Below are 26,348 nucleotides of genomic sequence, written 5' to 3'. Positions count from 1 at the left end.
CTCCCCTTTTTTAGCTTTGACAAAGGATCAGTTAGACTCGAAACGTCAGCTCTTTTCTCTCCTTACAGATGCTGCCAGACCTGCTGAGATTTTCCAGCATTTTCTTTTTTGTTATCCACGCCTGTTTTTGTTTCTGATTTACAGTATGTACAGTTTTTTTCCTGTGTTTACCTTGTCAAAGGCCTTACTAAAGTAGATGTAGACACCATTTACCAACTTGCCCTCATCAATCATCTTTGTCACTTCCTGAAAAAAACTAAGTTTGTGAGGCATGCTGTCTATCACTAGTAAGTCCATATTTTTCCAAATGTGAGTAAATCCTATCCTTAAGAATCTTCTCCAGTAATGTCCCTACCACTGACATAAGGCTTACTGGTCTGTAATTTCCTGAATTATCCCTGTTGTCCTTAAAGGAACAATCTTGGCTGTTCTTCAGTTTCTGGGACCTCTCCTGTGACTAAATAGGACAACGATTTTGTACAAGACTCAGCAATTGCCTCACCTTTCTCCTTCAGCATTCTGGGATAGATGCCATGAGGTCCTCGAGACTTGTCTACCTTAAGGCTTAAAACACCTAACATGTCTATTTTTTTTACTTGACATGCCTTAGAATACCTCTCCTGAGACTCACCATCCACCATGTCCTACTCCTTGTTGAACACCAATGCAAAGTATTCGTTAAGGACTTTGCCCACCTCTGACCCCCCACACACATTCTCTCCTTCGTCCTTGAGTGGACCTACCCTTTGCTGAGCTGTCCTCTTGCTCCTTAAATATGTATAAAACGTCTTGGGATTTTCATTAATCCTTTGCCAAAACCATTTCATGGCCCCTTTTCAGCCCTACTAATTCTTTGTTTGAGTCCTTTCAGGCTATCTTTGTATCTATGTATGTCTTCAGTTTCCTTATGTATGCCTCCTTTTTCTTTTTTTGGATTTGATTTGATAAGTTAATTTCTCTTATCATTCAGGCTTTCTGAATCTTACCATTCTTATTCTTCATTTTCACAGGAGCATGCTGGTCCTGAACTCTATCAACTGCCCTTTTAAAGATTCCCACAAGGCAGATGTGAATTTACCCTCAAATAATTGCACCCAATCTATTTTCCTCAGTTCCTGCCTAATATTGTGGTAGTTAGCCTTCCCCTAATTTCCTACTTTTGACCGTAGGACTATTGTCCTTATTCATGTTTAGCTTAAAACTTGTTGTGGTTCTGTTCGCCGAGCTGGAAGTTTTTGCTGCAAACGTTTCGTTCCCTGGCTAGGGAACATCATCAGTGCTATTGGAGCCTCCTGTGAAGCGCTGCTTTGATGTTTCTTCCGGTATTTATAGTGGTTTGTTCTTGCCGCTTCCGGGTGTCAGTTTCAGCTGTAGTAGTTTGTATGTGGGGTCCAGGTCGATGTGTCTGTTGATGGATGGGATGTTCTTGCCGCTTCCGGGTGTCAGTTTCAGCTGTAGTGGTTTGTATATGGGGTCCAGGTCCATGTGTCTGTTAATGGAGTTTGTGGATGAATGCCATGCCTCCTAGAGGCATGGCATTCATCCACAAACTCCATTAACAGACACATGGACCTGGACCCCATATACAAACCACTACAGCTGAAACTGACACCCGGAAGCGGCAAGAACATCCCATCCATCAACAGACACATCGACCTGGACCCCACATACAAACTACTACAGCTGAAACTGACACCCGGAAGCGGCAAGAACAAACCACTATAAATGCCAGAAGAAACATCAAAGCAGCGCTTCACAGGAGGCTCCAATAGCACTGATGATGTTCCCTAGCCAGGGAACGAAACGTTTGCAGCAAAAACTTCCAGTTCGGCGAACAGAACCACAACAACGGACACCCGAGCTACAAATCTTCAACCAGACTTTAAGCTTAAAACTTAACAGAATTATGGTCACTAGTCCTAAAATGCTGCCACTACTGTGATTATTTGAAATCATGGTCAGCTGTTAACCCATAGCTAATAAAGATAAGTATCCCATAAGCCTCCTTAACCACCTTTATATATCTATTCTGATGTGCGCACACACCAAGATGCCTCTGATCCTCAGTCTTTCCCATGTTATTGGTACCTCTCAAGGTCTGTTCATTGTAACACCTTGCAGTCCTCTCTTAATACCACAGTGGTTATGAACTAGGCCAGACCCCTCAAAACTAACTACCCCTGGTAACCCAGACCCTAATATTTTTAGATGTTTTAAGCCTATGTAAGGTGGATACCCCAGGAGTGATGCAGCTGGTCAAACTGCTTTGCTTCAAGTATAAAAGAATTTATTTACACACCAAAGGAAACACAAACAAAAGAAAATAGAATTTAGAATAACAACGATTTGAAAACCCAACCGATATCCCCCGCAACTTATCAGAGTTGTTCAGATTTCCTACAATATCTATAAAAATGCCCTTGAAAAAAGGTAAATTCAGACTTAGGTTCTTACAGGAGAGAAGTCAGAGAGATAACAGCCAGGGATCATTTGCTGAAGCATAGATCCTGTTTTCATTGCAGCTGTTTCTCTATGTCCCAGCTGAAACTAAACCAAAATAGAAACATCCCTGTAGAGGGAGGAAGAGAGCTTCTTCAAGGAAGGCATCCTTGCAAGAGGATTCGCAGTAGGTTAAAATCTTCTAGGAGAAAGGAAGCATCCAAGGAATGCTGCCTGACCTGCGCTTTTCCAGCAACACATTTTCAGCTCTGATCTCCAACATCTGCAGTCCTCACTTTCTCCTAGAAAAATCCCTGAACTGGGTGAACTGGCTGCTCCCTTTTCATTGTACAAGTGTTCGTGAAAAGCCTAACTGCCGGTTTCCCTGATTGTTGCCTTAGGCTGTATTTATTAGCCATAATCAAAATGCGCTTTTCCCAGACAAATCTGAACCTCTGCCTTTTACAATCCCTTTTGAAAACAACCAAGGACAACGTAAACTTTTTAAAGGCAGCATCATCACACATTGGTTTGTCAGCATAAACTATGTGCTCATCCTGGATGAGACCTTGATCCACCACCTTGCAAAGCAAGCAAGGAGTGCTATCAACACCTGGGTCTATTGTACACATATCATTTTCATACTTTTGGTTAATTAAAATTGATACTTTAATGTCACTTGGGAAGGCTCTTTAATCTGTATATTTTTGATTCCTGAGAGGGAGGGTGAGAAAGTAGATGACACAATTATAATTTGTCTAAATAGAATCTCTAATTACAATGATGTTGCCACAATACTGATGAAGTTATGAACTGATACTGAATCTATTGCATTTTCAACTTGATGAAATCTCTTGATGTGGTTGCTATAGTTTACTAATTTATAGTAAGTCATTAATTGAGTTGGTGCCAAGCTCTGCAGAGCACCATATATTCTTTCATTAGATGCAATTGGTTTGTACATTTTATTTTTCAGTTTATTTGATTATTAATTTATGAATGTACATCGTGTTAAGTACATCACGTAGTTTCTACATTTAATAATTTCTAATAATTTACCAAAATTCAGGCAATTCACTAGGGCTGTTATATTTGTTGTGATGGGACTGCTAAGTGGTTGAACACATTAGTCATCAGAATTATGAATTGACTCACTTTAGTTGGTATTCTCAACTTCGTTAGCTTCTCTAAATGTGGAAAAGCACGCTTTAGCATTCCTGATTTGGCAATCTCTCCATCTCGTTAGGAAACTTTAACATGTCAAAGAAATCCAAATACCTTGTTTAACCAATAATACTATACCACATGTTTCCAGTTTGATAACAAAAATATTCTAGTATATCAAACACTTATCGATGTATGTGCTGCACACAGGTTTAATTTGTATTTCCAATATTATGTTGCCATCCTCTGGAGAATTCTCCTTGGCTCCAGCAATTTTCAGAAGTAAAACTTTGATTTTTGTATTGTGACTGTTGAAATCTCAGCCTTATCTTCTGCATCCTTTTCCAATTACTTTCAAACTAATTCAATTGGTTCGTTCCTTTTGCAATAATACATTAACTTTGCATTAAACAGTCTTCCAACTTCTGCTCGCTCAGATGATTCAAATTGAAATTCAGCCATGCCTATCATCCATGCAGTCAGTGATGATACTGTATTACTGTGGTTAGTGTAAATCGATCCAACAGTTATTTACTTTAGGGCTGCCCTTTTTTGAATCATATTGGGTCCAAAATCTCAGCAAGCACCCAGTTAATTTAAAACGGGGGAAGCTTTTTACGATTCGCTCAGCTCCATGACAACCTAGCCTGCTCGAGGTCATCCTCAAATTGACTGTTAAGTCAATTGCCCCATTATTATATTTTATTTTTTGATGTGGTAATGTAAATGTACTTTGCAACCATTCATATGAATGTAAGAAATAGGAGCAGGAGAAGACCTGCTTCACCATTTAAGTGATGCAGAGAAGGTTTACTAGACTAATATTGGAATGAATAGATTGCTTTCAGAGAAGAAGCTGGGCAGACTAGACCTGTGTCCTCTAGAGTATTAAAAAAATGTCATAGGTGACTTAATTGAAACATGCAAGATCCTGAGGGCACTTAACTGGGTGAGGATGTTTCCTTTTGTGAGAGAATCTAGAAATAAGGGTCACCGTTTGAAGATGGGGGTTAATTTATTTGAGAGAGACGAGGAAACATTTGAGGGTGGAGAGTCTTTGGATTCCCCTTCCTAAAAGGTGCTGGATGCAGAATCTTTGACTGTTTTTAACACAGATGTAGACAGGTTCTTGATTGCGAAGGGGATGAAAGATTATCAAGGATATGCACAAATGTGGAGTTGAGGTTAAAATCAGATTAGCCATGCTCTTACTGAATGACAGAACAGGCTCAAAGGACTGACTGGCCTATTCATGTTCCTTGATTCTATGTTTATCTATTTTGTATGTTGTTAAAATCATTGCTGATCAGATTGTGGCCTTGCCTTAACTCCACTTTCCACTGTATGCCAGATATCGTTTGACTCTTTTGTTGGCTGTCAGGGTTTACTGAATGGTTGTTAAGAATATCCATCTCCAGCTCCCAAAGCATCCATCTGGATTACAAGCTTTGTAGTTGTCTCACATTTCTAGCTGTGAATAAACCAGTCTGCTGCCTTCAAACTCTATCTTTTGCAGGTGGTCCTCCATTTATGAACGCCTGACCCCTGACATACAAATGTTTCCTATACTTAAAGAGCAGCTATTTTATATTGTCATGCATTGTGTCCAACTCATGTGCAAATCAATTTGCAAACAGTTAGACTTGTGAACGGACTCCAGAGAATGGAACGTGTTTGCAATCAGGGGACCTGCCTGTTTTTTTTATTAGAATACTTGCAGCGTGGAAACAGGCCCTTCAACCCAATGAGTCCACCTGTATTCTGATTTCACTAATCAAATATAGGTCACCTTTTGATATGCCTTTTTTTTTTAGGTATTCTGGCATCTCTACATCCCACCGTTTTAATTATCTTAAAATTTCTAATTCTTAAGGCAACATGGCCCCAATTCTTTTTATTTGTGCAAGATTCCAAACTTGTTTTAGTTACATTTATTTCATTTTCTACCGTTACACTTTAATTCTTAATATTTAGAAATTATATTCTAAAAACCATGATGTAGATATTTGTAGGGAGAAAGTGAGGACCGCAGATGCTGGAGATCAGAGTCGAGAGTGTGGTGCTGGAAAAGCACAGCAGGTCAGGCAGCATCCGTGGAGCAGGAGAATCCTGATGAAGGGCCTATGCCCGAAACATCGAATGAGGCCTCATTCCTGATGAAGGGCTTATGCCCAAAATGTCGATGCTGCCTGACCTGCTGTGCTTTTTCAACACCACATTCTTGACTGTAGACATTTGCAATACTCCTGAGGAAAAGGCATGCAGCATTTTTAGCTTTATGAAAAATACAATCTTTTGATGCTGTGACTAATCAATAGCATATTGGTTCGTGTAAAATTTGTAATGAGCACATAATATTGCATTGTGGATTTTGATTGGGGTACTAATGATCTTAAGGTGTGGAATAGAAAACCACCTGGTCAGAAGATATTGGCATTAAGTTTCTCTTCAACAGTCTGCTCTCCAACCCCTCCCCATAATGGTTGCATTCCACTTTTTCTCTCACTGTTCTCTGCTTTGTCCTTCCATCCCTCTTGGTCCTTGCCGCTAGTATGGTAGTGCTGCTAGTTCTGGAAATTATCCAGTATCTTGCCCAAAAAGATCTCTATGTCTGGGCTTATTGGCAAACTATTTAACAATGTATGTTATTACAGCTGATCGTTATCTGACTTTTCAGTGTCATAATTTCTTCTCTTCAACTTCGCACAGGAAGTCATTTACACAGCAGAGTACTAGAGGACATCTATGTGTCCAGATGCTCCTTGAATGCAATCCAAGGGGTAGACAACGGCAAATATGTTTATGAACCGCAACTGTTTCCTTCTGAAGAAAAATAATTTAAACTTAATACTGTTAGTTCACCTTGTACCCCACCTTAGATGATTACAGCTTTTAAGCTTTTTGCTATGCTTTGCTGTAATATGATAGTTCAGCATTCCTTGATTACACAACAGACCTAAGTACTTGACTGAAATGAAACTATATTCAGGTGGAAGACTAATTATGTAAAAACAAGACTTCTAAAACATGTACTCAAAAATACACACAATTATAACTTGCCATCCTAAAGGCAACACTAAAATAGATTATACCTTTCTCAAGACCATTTTATTTAGGTGGTTCCCCCAAAAGGAAGCTTTTGTTTGTGCACTGTAATTCTCCATTGGTCTGTATGTGGATACTGTTTTCCGAGTGCTTACTGTAAGAGATAATTTGGATTGGTTTCAATGCATTGTGTTTGCCCAAGATTTGTCTGGTAAGGCTGCAAATAAATAAACTTTATTTCTTTACACATCCATTCAGTGCTTTTTTGAACTATTTGCCATCATTCTGATTTTTGCATTGAGGTTGAGCATTGAACGGGCAGTAGTTTGAATTTTTCATTTAAATTTTCTTGAGAGAAGTTTATCCAATATACAAGGCTGTTCCCTGTTGATGTCATCTCTGGTATTTGAAACTAGTCTTGATTCTCATTTTTATATTGTTTCAGCATGCACTTGCTTTACTACTGAAGTACAACAGGCAAAATTTAGATAAGATCCTTTGCTAAATAGCTAAGTAGGGGAAAAAAATAATCTAACTAATGAGCACTGTAAAGGTATCTAATCTTTAAAACAGCAGTGTTGTGTTAATTTAGTTCCCCTCATCATAGCCCTTTCACATTTAAAAAAAAACTTGTCAGGTTAACTTTTAATTTAAAAAATGAACTGTCTACTCAAAGATGCAATTTTTATCACAACCATGTTTTGTCCTTCTAACATTTAGACTGTTGGATTCATGAAGCAGTAGAATTGACGATTAAGCATATTTATTTACCTTAAAGACCTGAGTTCAAATCAAACTCAAGTTAATGAAATAAGACTCCTCACTGGATAGTTCTGATGTTGAAAGGATTTGGTGAATTTCACCTCAGTTCTTGATGAGCTTTGGGTAATGGTTAAAAACTATGCCCTTGGCATTTATAGCAACATGGAAAGCAATTCCTATCTAGCTGAATTGTACCAGTGTCTTTCAATATATTTACTCATTTTAGACTAAATACATTTCTTTCTGGTAAAGTAAAGTGCAATGATGCAATTTGATTCTTGACCTTGTGCCTGGAATGTGTTGCCTGGGAAGGTGGTATAGCAGATACAAAAGCAGTGTTTAAGAGGCATTTTGACCGATATGTGAATAGGCAAGGAACAGAGACTTGGATTGCATTGAGGCAAATGGTTTTCAGTTTAGCAAGGTGACTTTTGTCAATTCAGGCCCGGTGGGCCAAAGGGCATATTCCTGTTCTTTGATACAGTGGACAGGTTGTTTTTGATCTTGTGGTCAGTGACAACGTACCTACCAAAATCAATCTAACTATATTTTATGAATATAAATAAAGTGAAAGTGCATGATACTGAAGTTAGTGTGTGTAGCTAAAATGGTGTGACCAATTTATGACTGGTCGGCAGTTTTTAACTGGACAGCGCTGCTGTATCTAGTCTAGGGGTATAATGCTGACACCATAAAAATTCTCATTTTGACTCCTCATGTAGGGATCTTGCAGTGCAAGTCCGTAGCTTCCGGAAAGTGGCAAGTAAAAGGATGGTGAAGAAAGTGCCTTTAATAGTCAGAAAATTGAGTACAAGAGTCAGGGTTTCATGTTGCAGCTTTATAAGATTTTGGTTCGGCCACACTTAGACTTGTTCCATTCTGGTCGCCACATTATAGGAAGGATGTGGAGGCTTTGGAGAGGGTGCAGAAAAGGTTTAGCAGGGTGCTGCCTGGATTAGAGGGTATGAGCTATAACAAGAGGCTAGAAAAACATTTTTTTTCTGGAGCAATGGAGGCTGAGCTCTATAAAATTGAGATGCATGGATAGTGTTAAAAGTCGGTATCTTTTTCCTGGAATTGAAATGTCTAAACCTATGGGTTAAGGTGAGAGATGGAAAGTTCAAAGGAGACCTACAGAGGTTTATAAAATCATGAGGGACATGGATAGGTCTTTTCCCTGGGCGGGGGAAACCAGAACTAGAGGACATAGATTTGGGGTGAAAGGGAAAAGATTTAAAAGGAACATAAGGGGCAACTTTTTCATGCAGTGAATAGTGCATGTGTAGAATGAGCTGTCGGAGGAAGTGGCTGGTACAATTGCAACGTTTAAAAGACATCTGGATGGGAATTTGAGCAGGAAGTGTTTAGAGATTCTGTTCGCCTAGCTGGAAGTTTTTGTTGCAAACGTTTCGTCCCCTGGCTAGGCGATATCATCAGTGCTCTGGAGCCTCCTGCGAAGCGCTTCTTTGATGTTTTTTCCGGTATTTATAGTGACCACTATAAATACCGGAAGAAACATCAAAGAAGCGCTTCGCAGGAGGCTCCAGAGCACTGATGATGTCGCCTAGCCAGGGGACGAAATGTTTGCAACAAAAACTTCCAGCTCGGCGAACAGAACCACAACAATGAGCACCCGAGCTACAAATCTTCGCACAAACCTTGAAGTGTTTAGAGAGTTATGGGTCAAGTGCTGGCAAATGGATCTGGATTAATTTAGGATATCTGGTTGGCATGGACGAATCTGATTGAAGAGTTGGATTTTGTGCTGTATATCTCTGACTGTATCTGAGGAGCAAGTTTTTTTTTACACAGAGTGGTAAGAGTATGGAACATGCTGCTGGGGTAATGATGGAGGCAGATACAATAAGGGCATTTAAGAAACTTCTGGATAAGTGCATGAATATGCAAGGAATAGAGGGATATGGATCAAGGGTAGGCAGGAGGGATTAGTTTAATTTGGTGTCATGCTTAGGCACAACATTGTCGGCTGAACGGCCCATTCCTGTGTTGTACAGTTCTTTGTTCTAACTAATATGATAACTGCATGGACTGCCTTCTGTCACTTGAGTATTGCTGAAAAGATAGGCATGCTGATGAAGCCAAATTTCAAAGGGAGCAACAGCTTATTTTGCATAAGAAACAAGGTGCTGATTGTTCAGCATAGTGACTAAATGTAAATACTCTTTAAGTTGAGGTACAGTTTCTGACTGCAGAAACAAAAATGTTATTGCATAATTTTATTATTCCTATTTTTAAAATACTATTTAAAACACATCTGGCAAATGTTTTTAAGTAGATCTTTTGTCTTTTGTTCCAGGCCGAGACTGCAAGCACAAAGGAAATTTGCCCAGTCACAGCCCAACTCCCCCAGCACAACCCCAGTCAAGATGGTGGATCCAGTCTTACCACCACCTGCAACGCAGATTATTGATCTTTCAAAACGAAAGCCCAAAACAGAAGATTTCTTAACTTTTCTTTGCCTTAGAGGTATGCTTAATAGTCATTTTCTATCGATCATCAATGTGATTAGAGATGATATACTTCTCAATTTTTATTACACTTCCCTAGAAAGAAATTACTTTTAGACATTTGAATTTCTAGTCTGAAAGGCTCACATAACAAGATTAAGTTTTAAAAGTTTTACTGTGATAGGTAAGCTAAAAGCAGCATTATTAAGAGTGTGGTGCTGGAAAAACACAGCAGGTTAGGCAGCATCCGAGGAGCAGGAGAGTCGACGTTTCAGGCATAAGCCCTGATGAACAGCTTATGCCCGGAATGTCGACTCTCCTGCTCCTCGGATGCTGCCTGACCTACTGTGCTTTTCCAGCACCACACTCTTGACTCTGATCTCCAGTGTCTGCAGTCCTCACTTTCCCCTAAAAGCAACATTGTCATTACACTGTTTAGCAGATAGATTGTACTGTAAGTTACAGAAAAGTTTTCCTATTAACTTCTAAAGCAGCAATGCATAGTTATCCTTTGTTCCATCCTTTTAAAGTGAACACTCAATTCTCTTTAAACAATCTGAGGTGATTCTTAGCCTCCAGCAAAACTAAGCAAATCTTCCAGTTTCATTTAAACTCTCATGAAAGTGGACTGTTCATACTATACACACGCTCTAATCTGTATTCTGCATGATGAATAGAAGAGACTGGCTGCCTTTATTTCTCTGCCAACATACACTCCAGATTTCTTCACACCATCTGTGTTTGAGACTCAGTGATAACTTCAGGAAAACCTGTAGTCCAGTCTTTCAATGGCTGCCTTTGGATTCTTCCCCTCAAAACCCATCTCCATAGCAATATGAACCACATGGGTCTTCTATCCAGACAGAAATGCTAAATTCTCTGCATCCCCAAATCCATTCTACCTTGGAATTTAAATAGGCAGTATCACCATTTGCAAACTCCTTCTTGTCACTTGGAGCATTAATAGTTAGTCCACTGTTAGCATAGGTGCTAAAGTAATTGTTTCTAGGTATGAATATCTTTTACCAACGCCTAAAATCATGAGGGTATAGATATGGTGAATAGCAGGTATCTTTTCTCTAGAATGGGGAATTTCAAGCCTAGGGGCATATTGTTAAGGTGAGAAGAGAAAGATTTAAAGACATAAGGAGCATTTTTTTACTCAGTGGTTCGTGTGTGGAATGAACGTCCAGAGGATGTGGTGGATGCTTGTATAATTACAACGTTTAAAAAATATTTGGTAAAGTATGTGAAGTAAGAAATGTTTGGAGGAATATAAGCCAAGTACAGGCAAGAAGGACTAGTTTAGTTTGGGATTATGGTCAGCATGGACTGGTTGGGCTGAAGAGTCTGTTCCCACGCTGTATATCTCTAAAGTAACCTATACCCCATCCTGCCTCCCACGGACCTTTTAGCAGCTAAAGCACCCAGGTTTGTTTGAAAGAATTCAGAAAGAATCCATTCACCATAAATTAGAAAGTGAGTCCAAACCACAAGTGCTTAAAGTTTGCAATATTTGAAACTTTATTAAAACAGTGTTATTTTTTCAGGAATTTGGTAATAACTGAGCATATTTCCTTCCTACCAACAAAGTTACTTGCCATGAGTAGTTTGTATCATAGGCAACTAATATCAGAATATAATTATTTATATTCCAAACAGCATTTTGAAATGTCAAATCAGAATTTGCTTCAACAATTAATTACTTTAACAGACTAGAAATTAGGTAATTGACTTAACAGGTTACAATGGAATAACCTCATTGGTACTAAAGAGGAGAACAACTGTTTGTCACAGATGGTAATTCAACATGATTTATAAAATCAGTATTTTGATGGATGACAGGAAATTACTCAATCTAATGGCTAATTCCCACTTTTGGTGCAAGTGGTCAGTTTTGTGAACCCCAGCTCTCATTGCTTAAAATGTACTAGGCGGGTCTACCACCTCCTCTGTACTTCTAACTCTTACATGTATGAGGTTGCCATCCACTTATGCTGGAATTGTGTGATCATATGCATAGAGTTATCAAATTAGATTATTTGTGATGCAAAAAGGAGGAAGGGACTGGGACTATGACTACTTTAATATCTCTGAGCAGGTATAGTCTGGAATAAAATAAATACCATAAAATAAAAATTGCTGGAAATACTGAGTGGAGCTGGCAACATCTTTGGAGAGAGAAAATAGGTTAGTGTTTCAGATCTCTACCTATTCATCTTGTATTAATTCAATAGTTTCCCATGTCATTGAAATACAGAGTGATTTGTTAATTGCCTTCAATCAAGCCCAGAGATCAAAAAGATGAATGTGACCCCATCCACCTGGCAAAAACTTGATTCTCGATTATTATAATTGCCCAGATTACTTCTGTTTAGGAACTGCCGAAAGCAGAAATTTAAAGACACAATGCGCTCCACAAACACTAATGAATCCTGAAATCCAATGTAATAAGATGGCCTTCAACTTACTCAGTAATTTTGGAGTTATGGCTGATGTTCTAGAATTGTACTCAGTTGTTTTTACATGTTGCGTTTTGAGGTTCCAGTTTGTTTTGAAGCTGTTCTCTAGCATTTCTCAGTGTTTGTCATATGAATTATATATTAAATGAAGTGGAGATGCTGGGGTGCACAAAGTTTAAAAATCACACAACACCAGGTTATAATCCAACAGGTTTATTTGGAAGTACAAGCTTTTGGAGCATTGCTCCTTCTTCAGTTAGCTAGTGGGGCAGGATCATAGGATGCAATTTATAGTAAAAGACCAAAGTATCATACAACTGATGTGACTTATTGAACAAACCTAGATTGCTGAAAAGTCTTTGATCACTTAGAATGGGGATGCAGGTTTCAATTGATTAATATGTATTGATCCCAGAGTTGCTTTCAAGTCATTCCCGAGATTTTTAAAAAGTGGCATCTCGGTGCAGACAATGCATTAAAAGTGTGAGCTTAGAGTCTGTTTGAATTCCAGCCTTGAGCCAGACTGCTTCTATTTCCAAAGTAAGAATTTATAAAATGTCACATGGACTGATTGTCTACAGCTTATGTGCTTTTTGAACAAAATACAAATACAAATCTGCAAATGCAAATTCACCCCATAGGTTTATGTGTGTGTGTGCGTGCATGGGAGAGTGAGAGAATGAGAATACGTGTGCGAGTGTGACTGACTGTATGCCTATGAGAGGATGTGTGCGTGTGTGTGTGTGTGTGTGTGTATGAGAGAGGGGGTGTGTGAGTGTAATAGTGTGTAAGAGTGTGTGTGTGTGTGTGTATAGTGTAGTGAGGTCACCTATAGTGTGATAAGAACTCAAGATTTCCGTTGGGGCCATCCTCATGGCTATCAGCTTTTGCTGGGTGACTGCGTTGTTGCGTATCCTGAAGTCCACCTTAGAGGATGGTCATCAAGGCTGAATGTCCTTAACTGCTAAAGTGTTCCCCGACTGTGAGGGAACGTTGTTGTGTGGTGTCCATTCATCCGTTGTCCTAGTGTCTGCTTGATCTTGCCAATGTATCTTGCCTCAAGGCATCTTTGCTTGCAGCGTATGAAATAGATAACATTGGCCCAGTCACATGAATACCTGTCTCAGAACTAATAAATGAAGTTATAATGTGGTCCAGATTGGGTAGGGATAGCTCTACACTGTGTCCTGCTAAGCCTTGTCTGATGTAAAGTAATTTTTACAGTTACCGGGTTCCTGTAATGAACATGATTCAATTCCCTAACATGGTATCTCTGTTTAATAAGCATACCTAAAATCATGAAACAAAAGAATGGAGCCCAGATCTTGTGTACTAAGCATCCTCACATCAGTAAATTTGAGAAATAGGTAATTATGACCTTGATTTTGAAATAGTCGAGCAATGCAAGAGCTCCCTCAAAAGTATACGAGTCTTATGACATGATTGTGTTGCAAGAAGATTTTGTTGTACAGACAATTGCTGTAGAGAAACAACAGTCATTAACTTCTAATTTGGGAGGTAATTGCAGTTGCCAGAATTACCCAGTTATAATAGTCCATACTTTAAATTTTGTACGTAATGGCTTTGATTATTCCTGGTGAGTCAGGAAATACAACCAAAGGCATTGATTATGCTTAAAAATCTTCTTTAAATACATTCGACTGTTGACTACATTTTCTCTGTGGGAAAAGAAGATAATTTGTTTGACGGACTTTATTTTGTTACATGTAATTATATTTATATTATGTAATTGTAGGGAAATTATGTTTTACGGAGTTGAGTGGCAGTATTGCTAACTTTTGCAACTAAATGCTGACTAGTATTTGCTTTCTGTTTTAGTTTACTGTCTTACTGTTGCCTACTCTGTCCCTTGCAATAATGCTGGGAGAGAAATAGATTTCATATCAATGGCTGAGTTTTCAAACTTTCTCCAGTTGTACTTTACAGTTGACGCTAATTCACTGTAGTTGTAATAACTAGTTTTGTGTGTCATCACTTTACCAAGTATTTCCTCCCTTTAGGTTCCCAAACAGATCTTGGACGAAAAATAAGAAAGCTGAGAAATTTTATCAAATGTTATATTTTGCAATCTGTCAACTTTGTGGTTGCCTTTGAGTAATATCTCAACTTAAGAAAGTGAACAATGCGCTGCTACTGTTTTTTCTGATTTTACATTACTGCTCTGAATTATATCAATTCCTTGCAGCAGAGCCAAGCGCATTGGCCTGTAACGTAAAATAACTTTTTTTCAGGAAGAAAATAGGGATACAGAAAAGTATCCATATTTTAAGATTGATAGTCTGACGATATATTAGGCATCAGAATATTTAACATATTTCTTCTTGGGAATAGAGCCAGCAAAAATTTTGAAAACTACTTAACCATTTTGTAAGTGGCTTTGAAATATGCTGATGAGAGATCTTGGCCTGAAACATTTAACATGGTCTCTCTCACTCTCACTGATGCCAGTTGACCTGCTGAATCTTTCTAGTACTGTTTTCCCTTCATAAATAAAAACCATATTGGACAGATAGTAGATTGTTTTTGAGCTTGGAACTGGTAAGGTGGCTAAGTGGGTGCCAATGGATTTTGTTTATTTAGATTTTCAAAAAGTATTCATGTAAAAGATTATTGTTTCAAATTGGGGCTCATGAGAATTGTAATTTATTAGCACGGATTAAGTGTATGGAATGGGATTGCAGGTAATATGTCATCATGGGTTGAGCATAGATTACTGGACTGAAAACAAGGACTAAACTGGATAGTGTAGAGTTGGCAGGCTGTAACTAGCGAGGCACAGAATTAGCTGTTTTTAAATCTATATTAATGACAAGACTAAATATAACAGATACAAATTCGCTGAAAATATAAGGTGGCAAGTTAAATACAAAATGAGAGCAGTCAGAAAGATCCAATGTGCCTGACTCCTTCCTGGCCTGGAGTGCAGGTTAGTTTGGACAAAAATGCTAGCGGTTGTGGAAGTGGTCTTTAGTCATACTGCACTGTAAGAACTAGAAGAAGAAAGGTTTTTAAAAATCACACTTTTAGTAGACATATAATACTATTTTGATCAACTACATTATTTTTAAAAGTATTTCAAAAGTCTAATATGCTGAGATGTTACTGGGCTACCTTTTAAAAGTCTGATCTACATTAGGATGTTTCATATTAACAAATGGCAAAAAAAATCATTTTAACTTTTCAAATGTTGCGGGTCTTGTTTAAACATTTGCATTCGAGGAGAGGCTTCTTACACCTGGAAACAGGGATGCAATTCAGACTTGGTGAGCAGTTAGCACAAATTTACAAAGACCTTTACATAGCCTTTGAAGTAAAAAAAAACCTCTTGGCATTAGCATTAATTACTGTTATCTAGATTTTTGGTATGTCTGGATGTTCTGTGATTTCACATCTAGCATGCCTAGCTTTAATTTTATAATTAATGCAAATCTTAATTTTTGCAGCCCTTGTTTTGGATTTGTCCACCAGAGGAAATAATTCTTTAGTATCAATCCCCTCAAATCTATTTTTTTTGTTTGATCAATTAGATCACCACTTAACCATTGAAATTCAAGAAAATGTCCTAACATCGACCAGATTTGACTCTTCGTAGACTTTAAAAATGTCATGAATACTATTTTGGGGGGAGCATTACTAATTGCAGTTCCCTTGTAGAGTCTGACATAACTAATCTATAGTAATTTGCACATTTCACCCATTCGCATTGCTTGCTTTAGACTCTCCTCCTATGGCTTTTCATTATTTGTCCTTGTTCCAAGTCTGTATATGGTCAACTTGGCTACCAAATGCTGTCATTATTGTAGTGATTTTGGATATATTCCTTCTGCTCAATTCTTGCCAGAAAAGCAATTAAATGTTGACAAAAAGGTTTTAAAATGAAACAAAGAACTGTGGACGCTAGAGAATCTCAGCAGGTTTGGCAGCATCTATGAACAGAAAGCAAATTTAATTTTGAGTCCAGTGATTTTTCATCAGAACTGGTTTACCTATTACTGTAGTTAAACAATCCCAGCCAAGAGGCTTGAAAAGTTTTGGAATACCTGAATTAATATAACAGGAAGAAGAAATACTATAAATATTATAAATAAGTTATAACAAAACAAGGAATGATTTTTCTTGAGGTGTGGTTACATACATTTTTCCCCTAATCCTGCTACTGCAAGATTGTTATGTAAATAACTGTAGGAGTGACCTGACTTTTCTGTGTCTTCAGAAAGGTAATAAGGACAAGTCAGGGAACTATAGACCAGTGAGCCTGACGTCGGTGGTGGTCAGGTTGTTGGACGGAATCCTGAGGGACAGGATGTACATGTATTTGGAAAGGCAAGGATTGATTAGGGATAGTCAACATGGCTTTGTGCATGGGAAATCATGTCTCACAAACTTTTTTTTTTAAAAGATATTTTTATTAGAAATTTAATATTTTGACAGATTTACAAAAAACAGAACTTTCAAGCACAAACATTAATATAAAAATAGATCTTAAATATATAATCATCAAAATTCAAAGGAATGATACTAAAGAAGAAAGAAAAACAATGAAACTCAGTTAACTACTAATCTAATCCACAATTATCCAGAGTGTATAGTTGAGTCACTTACATCCTTCAAACAAGAGAAAATGTTCTCTAATACACTCATAACAGTATAATAAAAAGGAAACTATTTCCAAACAATAAGAACAAAAAAAAACATGTTTGAATGGAGATCCTCCCCCTTATTCTCAGGGGGCCTTACTTCCTTTCTAAAGGTCCACCATATCCTCTCCCAAACAGTGTCCCACCCTTGACCCGGGCGCTCCTTAATAGGATTTAGATATAATACCGAGCTAGAGTTAACAGTGAGCGCCCCACCCCCACCCCTCCCCACCCATACCTGAGTATATCTGATAGCATCAATGCCACGTACAAACACACATAACTATAAAATTACAACTCCAACAAATTACAGTTAAGTATAATAACATAAAATAGCAAGGGAAGACAACCCTGCTCCCAGAAGCAAAAGTAAAGTAGAGTAAAGTATCCATTTCTCCCCACGGAGTGTGGAAGAGGCAAGCCAACATAAATTGTCTCTTACGATTTATTTAAACGAGTCTGAAAGTTCCTTAGCCTCTTCTGGTGATCTAAAATTATACTCGGATCCTTCGTGGTTAAAGCATAACGTCGCTGGGTAGCGTAAGGTGTATTGAATATTTAAGTTCCTTAGACATTTCTTCACATCATCAAACGCCTTCCTCCTTCGTGCCAAAGCCGGGGAGAAGTCCTGAAATAACATAATCTTGGATCCTTCATGAATCATAGCTTTAGGATCCTTTCCAAGCTTTCTGGAGGCATCCAGGAGTATCTGCCTCTCCCTATAACTCTGCAGCTGGAACAGGACCGGGCGTGGGCGCTGGTTTGGGCCAGATCCGCGTACTGCGACCCGGTAGGCCCACTCCACCCTTACCCGGTCAGTTTCAGCCCCCAGGTTTAAAAGCTGGGGCAACCATCGCTCCAGAAATACTACTAACTGTCCCTTCTCTTCTTGTTCAGGGAGGCCCAGAAGACGGATATTCTTTCTCCGATTTCTATTATCCAGGTCATCCATGTAGATTTCAAAGGCCCGGACTCTCTGCTCCAGAGCTCGCACCTGTTCTGCAGCTGTTTGTGCTGCAGCCTCGGAGGTCGTGGCCTTTAGCTCCGCCCCCTCCACTCGGCCCTGTAATTCCTCGAGAGCCTGGCTGTACTTTTGTAGCTTTTCTTCGAATGCATTCCATCTCTGTCTGGATTCTGCAATGAAATTGACGAGTGTCGTTTCCAGCCTGGCAAGTCTCACAAACTTGATTGAGTTTTTCGAAGAAGGAACAAAGAGGATTGATGAGGGCAGAGCGGTAGATGTGATCTATATGGATTTCAGTATATGCTTTATTTTATTGGTCAGAGTATCGAGTACACGAGCTGGGAGGTCATGTTGCGGCTGTACAGGACATTGGTTAGGCCACTGTTGGGATATTGCGTGCAATTTTGGTCTCCTTCCTATCGGAAAGATGTTGTGAAATGTGAAAGGGTTCAGAAAAGATTTACAAGGATGTTGCCAGGCTTGAAGGATTTGAGCTAGAGGGAGAGGCTAAACAGGCTGGGGCTGTTTTCCCTGGAGTGTCGGAGGCTGAGGGGTGACCTTATAGAGGTTGACGAAATTATGAGGGGCATGGATAGGATAAATAGACAAAGTCTTTTCGCTGGGGTCAGGGAGTGCAGAACTAGAGGGCATAGGTTTAGGGTGAGAAGGGAAAGATATAAGAGAGACCTAAGGGGCAACTTTTTCACACAGGGTAGTACGTGTATGGAATGAGCTGCCAGAGGAAGTGGTGGAAGCTGGTACAATTGCAACATTTAAGAGGCATTCGGATGGGTAAATGAATAAGAAGGGTTTGGAGGGATATGGGCCGGGTGCTGGCAGGTGGGACTAGATTGATTAGATTAGATTATAGTGCGGAAACAGGTCCTTCGGCCTAGCAAGTCCACATCGACCCGCCGAAGCGCACCAACCCGGACCCATTCCCTTACATTTACCCCTGCACCTTATACTAGAGGCAATTTAGCATGGCCACTTTACCTAACCTGCACATTTTTGGATTGTGGGAGGAAACCAGAGCACCCGGAGGAAACCCATGTAGACACTGGGAGAATGTGCAAACTCCACACAGTCGCCTGGGGGGGAATTGAACCCAGGTCTCTGGCCCTGTGAAGCAGCAGTGCTAACCACTGTGCCACCGTGCCGTGGGATATCTGGCCGGCATGGATGGGTTGGACCGAAGGGTCTGGTTCCATACTGTACATCTCTATGACTCTATATAAGGAGACCATTCAGCTCATTGTGCTTGTGTTGGCTGTTTGAACAGCCTCTCTAACTAATCGCACCTGTCTGTTTTCTCATCACCCTGGCATTTTCCTTCCCCTTCAAGAATTGAGTTAGTTTGCTGTTGAACATTGCTATTGAGTCTGCTTTCATTGCCCCTACAGATAGTGCATTCCAGATCATAACACTCATATTTGACAGCAAAGACCTCACCTTCTCTGTGAGCAAATGTGCTTCACAGTTCAGAATTTCTGTAATGCACAGAAACACAAATTGAATGTGCTTTAGGTCTTTCCAGGTGAAACAGCGTTTCATCTTACCACCTCTAATCTTCTGTATTGCATTTGTTGCATCCAATGTGGCCTACTCTACATTGGAGAACCCAAACACAGACTGGGTGACTGCTTTGCAGGACACCTCCAGTCTGTACGCAAGCGTGACTCCGACCTTCATGTAGCCAGCCATTTCAACATAGTGTTCTGCTCGAATGCCCACTTGTCTGTCCTTGGCAACATGCAATGTTGCAGTGAATCACAGCACAAACTGGTGGAACAACCTCTCTTCCTCAGAATAGGCACTTTACAACTTAATATTGAGTTCAAATGGTGAACTAACTCCCTTTTCTTCCCTGTATTTTAGTTTTTCTTGTTACATACTCAGCCACCATGTTCTAACTCCACTCCACTCACCCCAGTGGGATTGACTTCTCTTTCAAGTCTTACAGTTCCACACACCATTGTTTTGCCAATCTCAGATTTCAATCACTTAGAGTCATACTGTCATAGAGGTATACAGCACAGAAACAGACCCTTCGGTCCAACTCACCCATTCTGACCAGTCACATTTGTCCATATCCCTCCAAACTCTCCTATTCGTATACCTGTCCAGATGCCTTGTAATTGTACCATCCTCTACTACTTCTGGCAGCTCATTCTATATACACACCAGCCCCTGCGTGAAAAAAATTGCTTTTTACATCCTTTAAATCTTTCACTTCTCACCTTAAACTTTTGTCCTCTAGTTTTGGACTCCCCCACCCCAGGGAAAAGACCCTGTCTATTTGCCCTATCCATGCCCCTCATGATTTTATAAAACTCTAGAATTTAACCCCTCAGCCAGTGGAAATAGCCCCAGCCTATTCAGCATCTCCCTAAAGCTCAAACCCTCCAACTCTGGCAACATATTTGTAACTCTTTTCTGTGCCCTTTCTAGTTTCACAACATCCTTCCTAAAGCAGGGAGACCAGAATTACACTGAGTATTCCAATAGTGGCCTAAACAATGGCCTGTATAGCCACAAAATGACCCCTCAACACCTAAAAAGGCAAGCATACCAAACACTGGCTTCACTATCCTGTCTATGTGTGACTTCATTTTCAAGGAACTATGAACCAGTAATGCAACATCTCTTTCTTCAGCAACACTCCCCAGGACCTTATCAATATGTGTATAAGTTCTGCCCTGATTTACCTTTCCAAAATACAACACCCCACATTTATCTAAATTAAATTCCCTCTGCCCACTCCTCAACCCATTGACCGAGCTGATCAAGATTCTGTTGTACTCGGAGGTAACCTTCTTCACCGTCCACTACACCTACAATTTTGATGTCATTTGGAAACCTACTAACCATACCTTCTGTGTTCACATCCAAATCAGTTATATAAACTACCAGCATCTTTTCTCCATCACATTCTGCATCCTACTATTGCCACCCCAACTATACCCGAAGTGCTGCTGTCCTCCACACTTCAGTTTAGCTTGATGAACAGTCACCTAGACTCAAAATGTTTACATGCGCTCTCTCCATGGATGCTTTCTTATATGTTATAATCTCCAGCATTTGTTTTCAATATAGATTCCAGCATCTGCAGTAATTTGTTTCCACATTGTGCTTTAATATTTACTGGTTCAGTGGAATTGTAGTAAATGATGCTTGAATTTACCATTTTTTTGGTGCTACTTCATCAGCTTAATGGTGGGAAGTATTTGGGTGGAGGCGCAGAGCAGGACAAAAATAGTCAACGTGGTTTGTAATGCAATAACGTTGTTTCAGAATGAGTTAAGCTCCTTTATGCGAGTCAGGCATATAATTCAGTCTGTTCTCCTTGTTCAGGTCAGTTTTATGAATGCAAAAATCAGTGAGCATTTGGCAGCCTAACCATTGAAAGTTTCTTGAGTGACACTGCCAAAATAAATTAAATGAGCATTTACCTAATGGGCTGTGTGAAGGTATTCTACATTCAACTACTGCTGACATTTCAAAAGGAATTTATTAGCTGTGAAGTTTGAGGATATCCTCAACAATGCTCCATAGATATTCTTCTGTCTCCTAAATTGCATTATTAGAGACATTAACCTCTGAGCTGCAGAATCTGGGTTTATGCCTTGCAATTAAATGTTATCTGCATGAAATTTTGTTACGTATTTGATTATACCGTGATAATCTGGCTGTCATTCTTCAGATTTGAATATATGGGCATTTGATGTAGATTTGTTTCACTTGTGTGCTAAGCTAGTTTTCATTGTATAGAATGACAAGAAATTAGTGTAGATTTCTGTGTAGAAGGTACATGTGTTAACCTGTTTCATTAATGGAATTCGTTATCTTCTGCCAAAACTGTTGGGTTTATCTCATTCCTCGCAACTAAACTGATTTCAAATTTGCTAAAAACTAATCCAAAATGTGAGCATACATGAGTGGATTTGCTAATATTTTGATGCTCTTTTCATATTAATTCTGTGCTGAACTTGCCCTATGCTGACAAATGAATATTGTCTACTGGTCTGAAATTTTTTTTTAAAAGAAACGTTTTCAAATTCATTCCTAGTCTCTGCATTTCTTAACTCTCTCTCTAAACCTCCTCTAGTTCACAATCATCTGAGATTTTTCTGTGGCTGTCTGATTCTAGACTTTGACATACCCATGACCTTGTTTGCCAGGATAGAGAAGATTCTCATAGACCATCAATGGCTAAATGCAGTTCAGAATTTAGTCATTCTTTGGTCAGAGTCCTGTTCGTTGGTGCTGATGATGGCAGCCAATGAATTTTGAGCATTGAAGGAAAAAAATAAAAAGATCTATTTAAGTTTAGGGTTATTTCAGAAGTATCTATGCCATCAGAGGCAGCTCATTATGAGCTTGCTGTTGTTGGCATTTGGGAAATAGAAACGTGTGTGATTTTATTTAATTTAAGAGAATAAAGCTTTTTTCTTTGTTTCAGCCAGAAAGCTCTGTAAAAGTCTTATTACTCTGTCAGATTTGATAACTGTTGGCATCCAAATTATCTTGTAATATTCAATGGGACATGTTCATCTTAATGGAATTTCTTTGTTACAATATGCATTGAACCACACAAAGTATTGATTAAAAATATTGACCCCTTTTGGAAATGTTTCTCTCACTGCATCAAAGGAAAATAATTAGGGTGAAATGATGTCCATATATTAACACTAGTCTCATAAATGCAAGATCTTTATTTTCTGTTCACTTCAAGAAATTACAGTGAGATGTAAATTGTTCTATGGCATAAATCACAGTTCTGAGTGCAGAAGTTTAGTTCGGACATGAGATCCAAATGCTGAGTAAAGAAGTGTAATAGAATTTATGCTGCACAGTCCCTAAAATTGTCAGCCAACTTAACTGTCATTCAGCTCTAGATAAGCTGAAGTTGCCCCCAGCTAAATATTGGGAATATCGAAGCTGCTGTTTTTAAACCAAACACAAATTGTGCACTTGCTAAGTTAGTTTCCTCTCCCTGGCAACTGTTCGAGACTGAACCAGATTATTTCCAACTTTTGTGTCATATTGACCCTGAGGTTAGCTTTTAACTACCTGTCACTAACACCCTGTTTAACATTGCATATTTGTACCCTGACTTCATTTCATCTGCTGTTGAAACTGCTATTTATGCCTTTGTAGCCTCCAGAATTGACTATTCTGATGCACTCCTAACTCAGCTCCCACATTCTACTCTGCATCCAAAACTCTACTGGACCTGTTCCTTACTCTCAGCAAATCCAGTTCACCATCATGTCTTTTTTTTTGTGCTTGCAGACATATATTCTATCCTGGCTTCAGTTTTAAAACTCGTGTACTTGTTTTCATATTTCCCAATGCCTTAACCCTTTATTTGTAACCTTAGCCAGCTTTAAACACACCTGAGGTATTATTGCCTATCAGATTCTAACTTCATGAACATCACCAATTCTTAATTGCTTGACCATTAGTGGCCATGTTTTCAGTGATCTAAAGTCTCACTTTTGGAATTCTCTCCTGAAACTCCGCCACTTTATTTTAAGACAACTTCTATTTCATGAAACCTTTGGGCATCTGACCTCTTATCTCATCTGAGACAGTGTCATATGTTTTATAACATCTCAAGTGAGTAGGGATGATTGTTAAAGTTAGTTGATGATTAGTTTATACAAAAAATTCTGAACAGATTATGTAGGAAGCATTTTAAGCATCCTGCTCTTTCAATATTTAACTATCGTTTTACTTCTATATATTTAATTAGTGTTCTTGAAAAGATTTGTAACTCTGGTTGTGTGTGAGGTCGTAGATTCATTCGCCAAGCTGCTGTGTTTTTCTGCAGATGTTTTGACGCCTTGCCAGGTGACACATGGGGTCCAGTTCATTGTGTTTATTGAATATTATATTATTATCAATAAGCACATTGAACTGGACCCCATATACAAACCACTCCGATAATGAACCGGAAGCAGCAGATAACAGTGATACACACTTACCATGCAGGACAGACCACCAAAGCTTTATCGAAGGCGCATTGACGATGTCACCTAGTGAGGTGTTGAAACATCCGCAGAAAAACACCAGCTTAGCGAACGAATCTATGACCTCATTTAATTTAGTAATTAGATATCACCAAATATTTCTAGTAGTAAACACTAATTGTGGATTGATGCCCTTCCTCCTCAAGAAGGGGTTGGAAAATATGGTGAGCACCCCATTTGATTTTTATTGTTATGGCATGATTGTAGAGTTAATTATTGAACTCGGACAGGCTACACTATTATTTGTTTTAATAAAGAACCAGAGATCAGTTAATGTAAGTGTCTGCTAGTGGAATGTGTTCATCAGAAAATAAAATGCAAGTGGTAAGGAGAGGAGACTAAATAGTAGGATATAAAGATTGTGTTATGCATCCAGATTCAAACCTTATGGAGCATTTTAGTTTTTACAAAAAGTAATTGTTTCCAAACTAAATTGTTCATTGTAAGCTTTAAATATCACTGAAATATAAAATTTAAATTAATTTGCAGTCATGTTTGACTCATTCCTACAACTTAACATGTAAGATTCTTTTCAAAATAAGGTCTTTTGATTTGGGATCTTGTAATAGGTTCTGCAGAAATGGTGTGTAAAGAAATATTTCCAGTCCCCAGACTCTCGCAAGATCCAAACATTTATTTGGTGATCCATGTTTTGTCACAAAACTGCCACAAACACAGGAAATGTGCATTAAATTGGGTGTACTGTTATACAAAATAGTTTACAGAGACATAAGTGATAAGTATTTGAACAGAATGTGTGGCAAATGTTTTGTCAATGAAAAATAACTTCTTTCCACTTATGAACATGGTTTTGAGAGAGTTTTTTATGACATGAAAGAGCTAATTGAGTGATTCTTCACTGTGTGGCCATCAAATATGTTGTCTTATTAGTTGGCTGCAAAGCATTGATTTTACTAACATTTAGAAACATTTTCTAGACGTAGCTGCATTGGTGGTCATATTGTTATATATATGGAAATATTTTGAAGAGCATAGAAGGAACAATTTATGCGAGTCTCTATCTTTCATGTGAGAAAATGATTGTAATTCTATTCGCCTCTATTATTCCTTTCATTGTTTTTTTGGCTATCATCTACTTATCAAGTGTACTTTGTATTGGTGATTTTTTTTGCATTACTTTGTTGAGATAAATTTGAGGTCCTGTATCTCTGAAGATGTATATCTTTACATCTTCTCAAACATTTCTTACACTATTGATCTCACATTCCAGTGGTAACGATTTGCTTTTATCCTGCTCTTTTGGCACTGCAAGTATTTTTATTTAAAATCATTTCTTGGCATATATTTTTGTAATAGAAAAATTTAATATTTTCCAATATTTTCTCATTCGTTTTCTCATACCAAGTGCAATGTGTAGAGTCCAGTACTGCACAAGATACTGTAATTGAGCTTTTTACTTTTATATGGATTCATCATTATGTCTTAGCATTTATGTTCTGAACCTTGTTATGAAACGTGGGATTCATTGTGCCCCTTTTTCTCCATAGTCTTACAAACCTAATTTAGTGGCCAATGAACCTGTACCTCCACATTCCCTTTACATTTATCCCAGATCGTAAATGCTGGATGCGTCAGATTCCAAACTCATGTTTTTTGGTTATTGGTTTACTATGGTGGTCCATTAATGAACATATTCCCAAAAATGGTGTCTTTTTTAAGTGCAAGTTCCCTTCAAAAAATCAAAACAAATCCATTTTCCTTTACTTCAGAATCCAAATTCGCAAGTAATGATAAGACATTATGATCCTTCATCGTACTTAGCTCTTGTGCAGTTTTAAGGCAGTCTTTCTGGGTCTGCATTTAAGTTATTGATGAAATTAGTGAAGAGAATTAGCCATCCAATTGAGTATCTTTTAGACTACACAATGATTCATACCAAAATGCCAAAATTTGTCACAGTAAAAGTTTGCATCATTCTGACCCTATACTCTTGTTCCCATTGAAGTATGAGTGGTTTGATCCAAGGCAGGAAAAGCTGAATGGTGAGGAATGAAGAAAGGCCAATCATCTTGTTTGGACAATCACAATTTTTTTCTTTTATTTTTCTCATTTTTGGTTTGGAATTGAGTTGAAGTTGAAAATTGAACTTTGCACTTTGAACAGCAGCTTGCTTTCTGGGAGAAAAAACAGAACAAAGACCTCATTACTGTGGCAAACTGAACTTGAAAGATAATACAAGTTTATTACTTGTCTCAGGGCGCATGACAATTTGGCACCAAGAAGCTCCAAGTAGTCCTTCAATATGCACTGCTGGGTGGATATTCAATTGGTCAATCAAGGAGCATACTGTGCACGCTCGAATGGGTTTTGATAGCAGGTTGTTTTTTGTT

General features: G+C 38.6%; 1 protein-coding gene across 2 annotated transcripts in view; it reads left to right on the top strand.

Annotated features, from left to right (window-relative positions):
• Positions 1 to 26,348, top strand: part of LOC132832270 (protein Jumonji-like) — a 447,638-nt gene that overhangs the window by 297,890 nt on the left and 123,400 nt on the right. For both annotated transcript variants that reach the window (XM_060850122.1, XM_060850121.1), the window contains one exon: positions 9,728 to 9,897. In XM_060850122.1, the coding sequence (XP_060706105.1) occupies positions 9,728 to 9,897 (170 nt within the window). The remainder of the gene's footprint in view (positions 1 to 9,727; positions 9,898 to 26,348) is intronic.

This window comes from Hemiscyllium ocellatum, chromosome 34 (genome assembly GCF_020745735.1).
Source record: "Hemiscyllium ocellatum isolate sHemOce1 chromosome 34, sHemOce1.pat.X.cur, whole genome shotgun sequence".
NCBI classification, from domain to species: domain Eukaryota; kingdom Metazoa; phylum Chordata; class Chondrichthyes; order Orectolobiformes; family Hemiscylliidae; genus Hemiscyllium; species Hemiscyllium ocellatum.
This window is presented reverse-complemented; position numbering and strand designations above follow the sequence as displayed.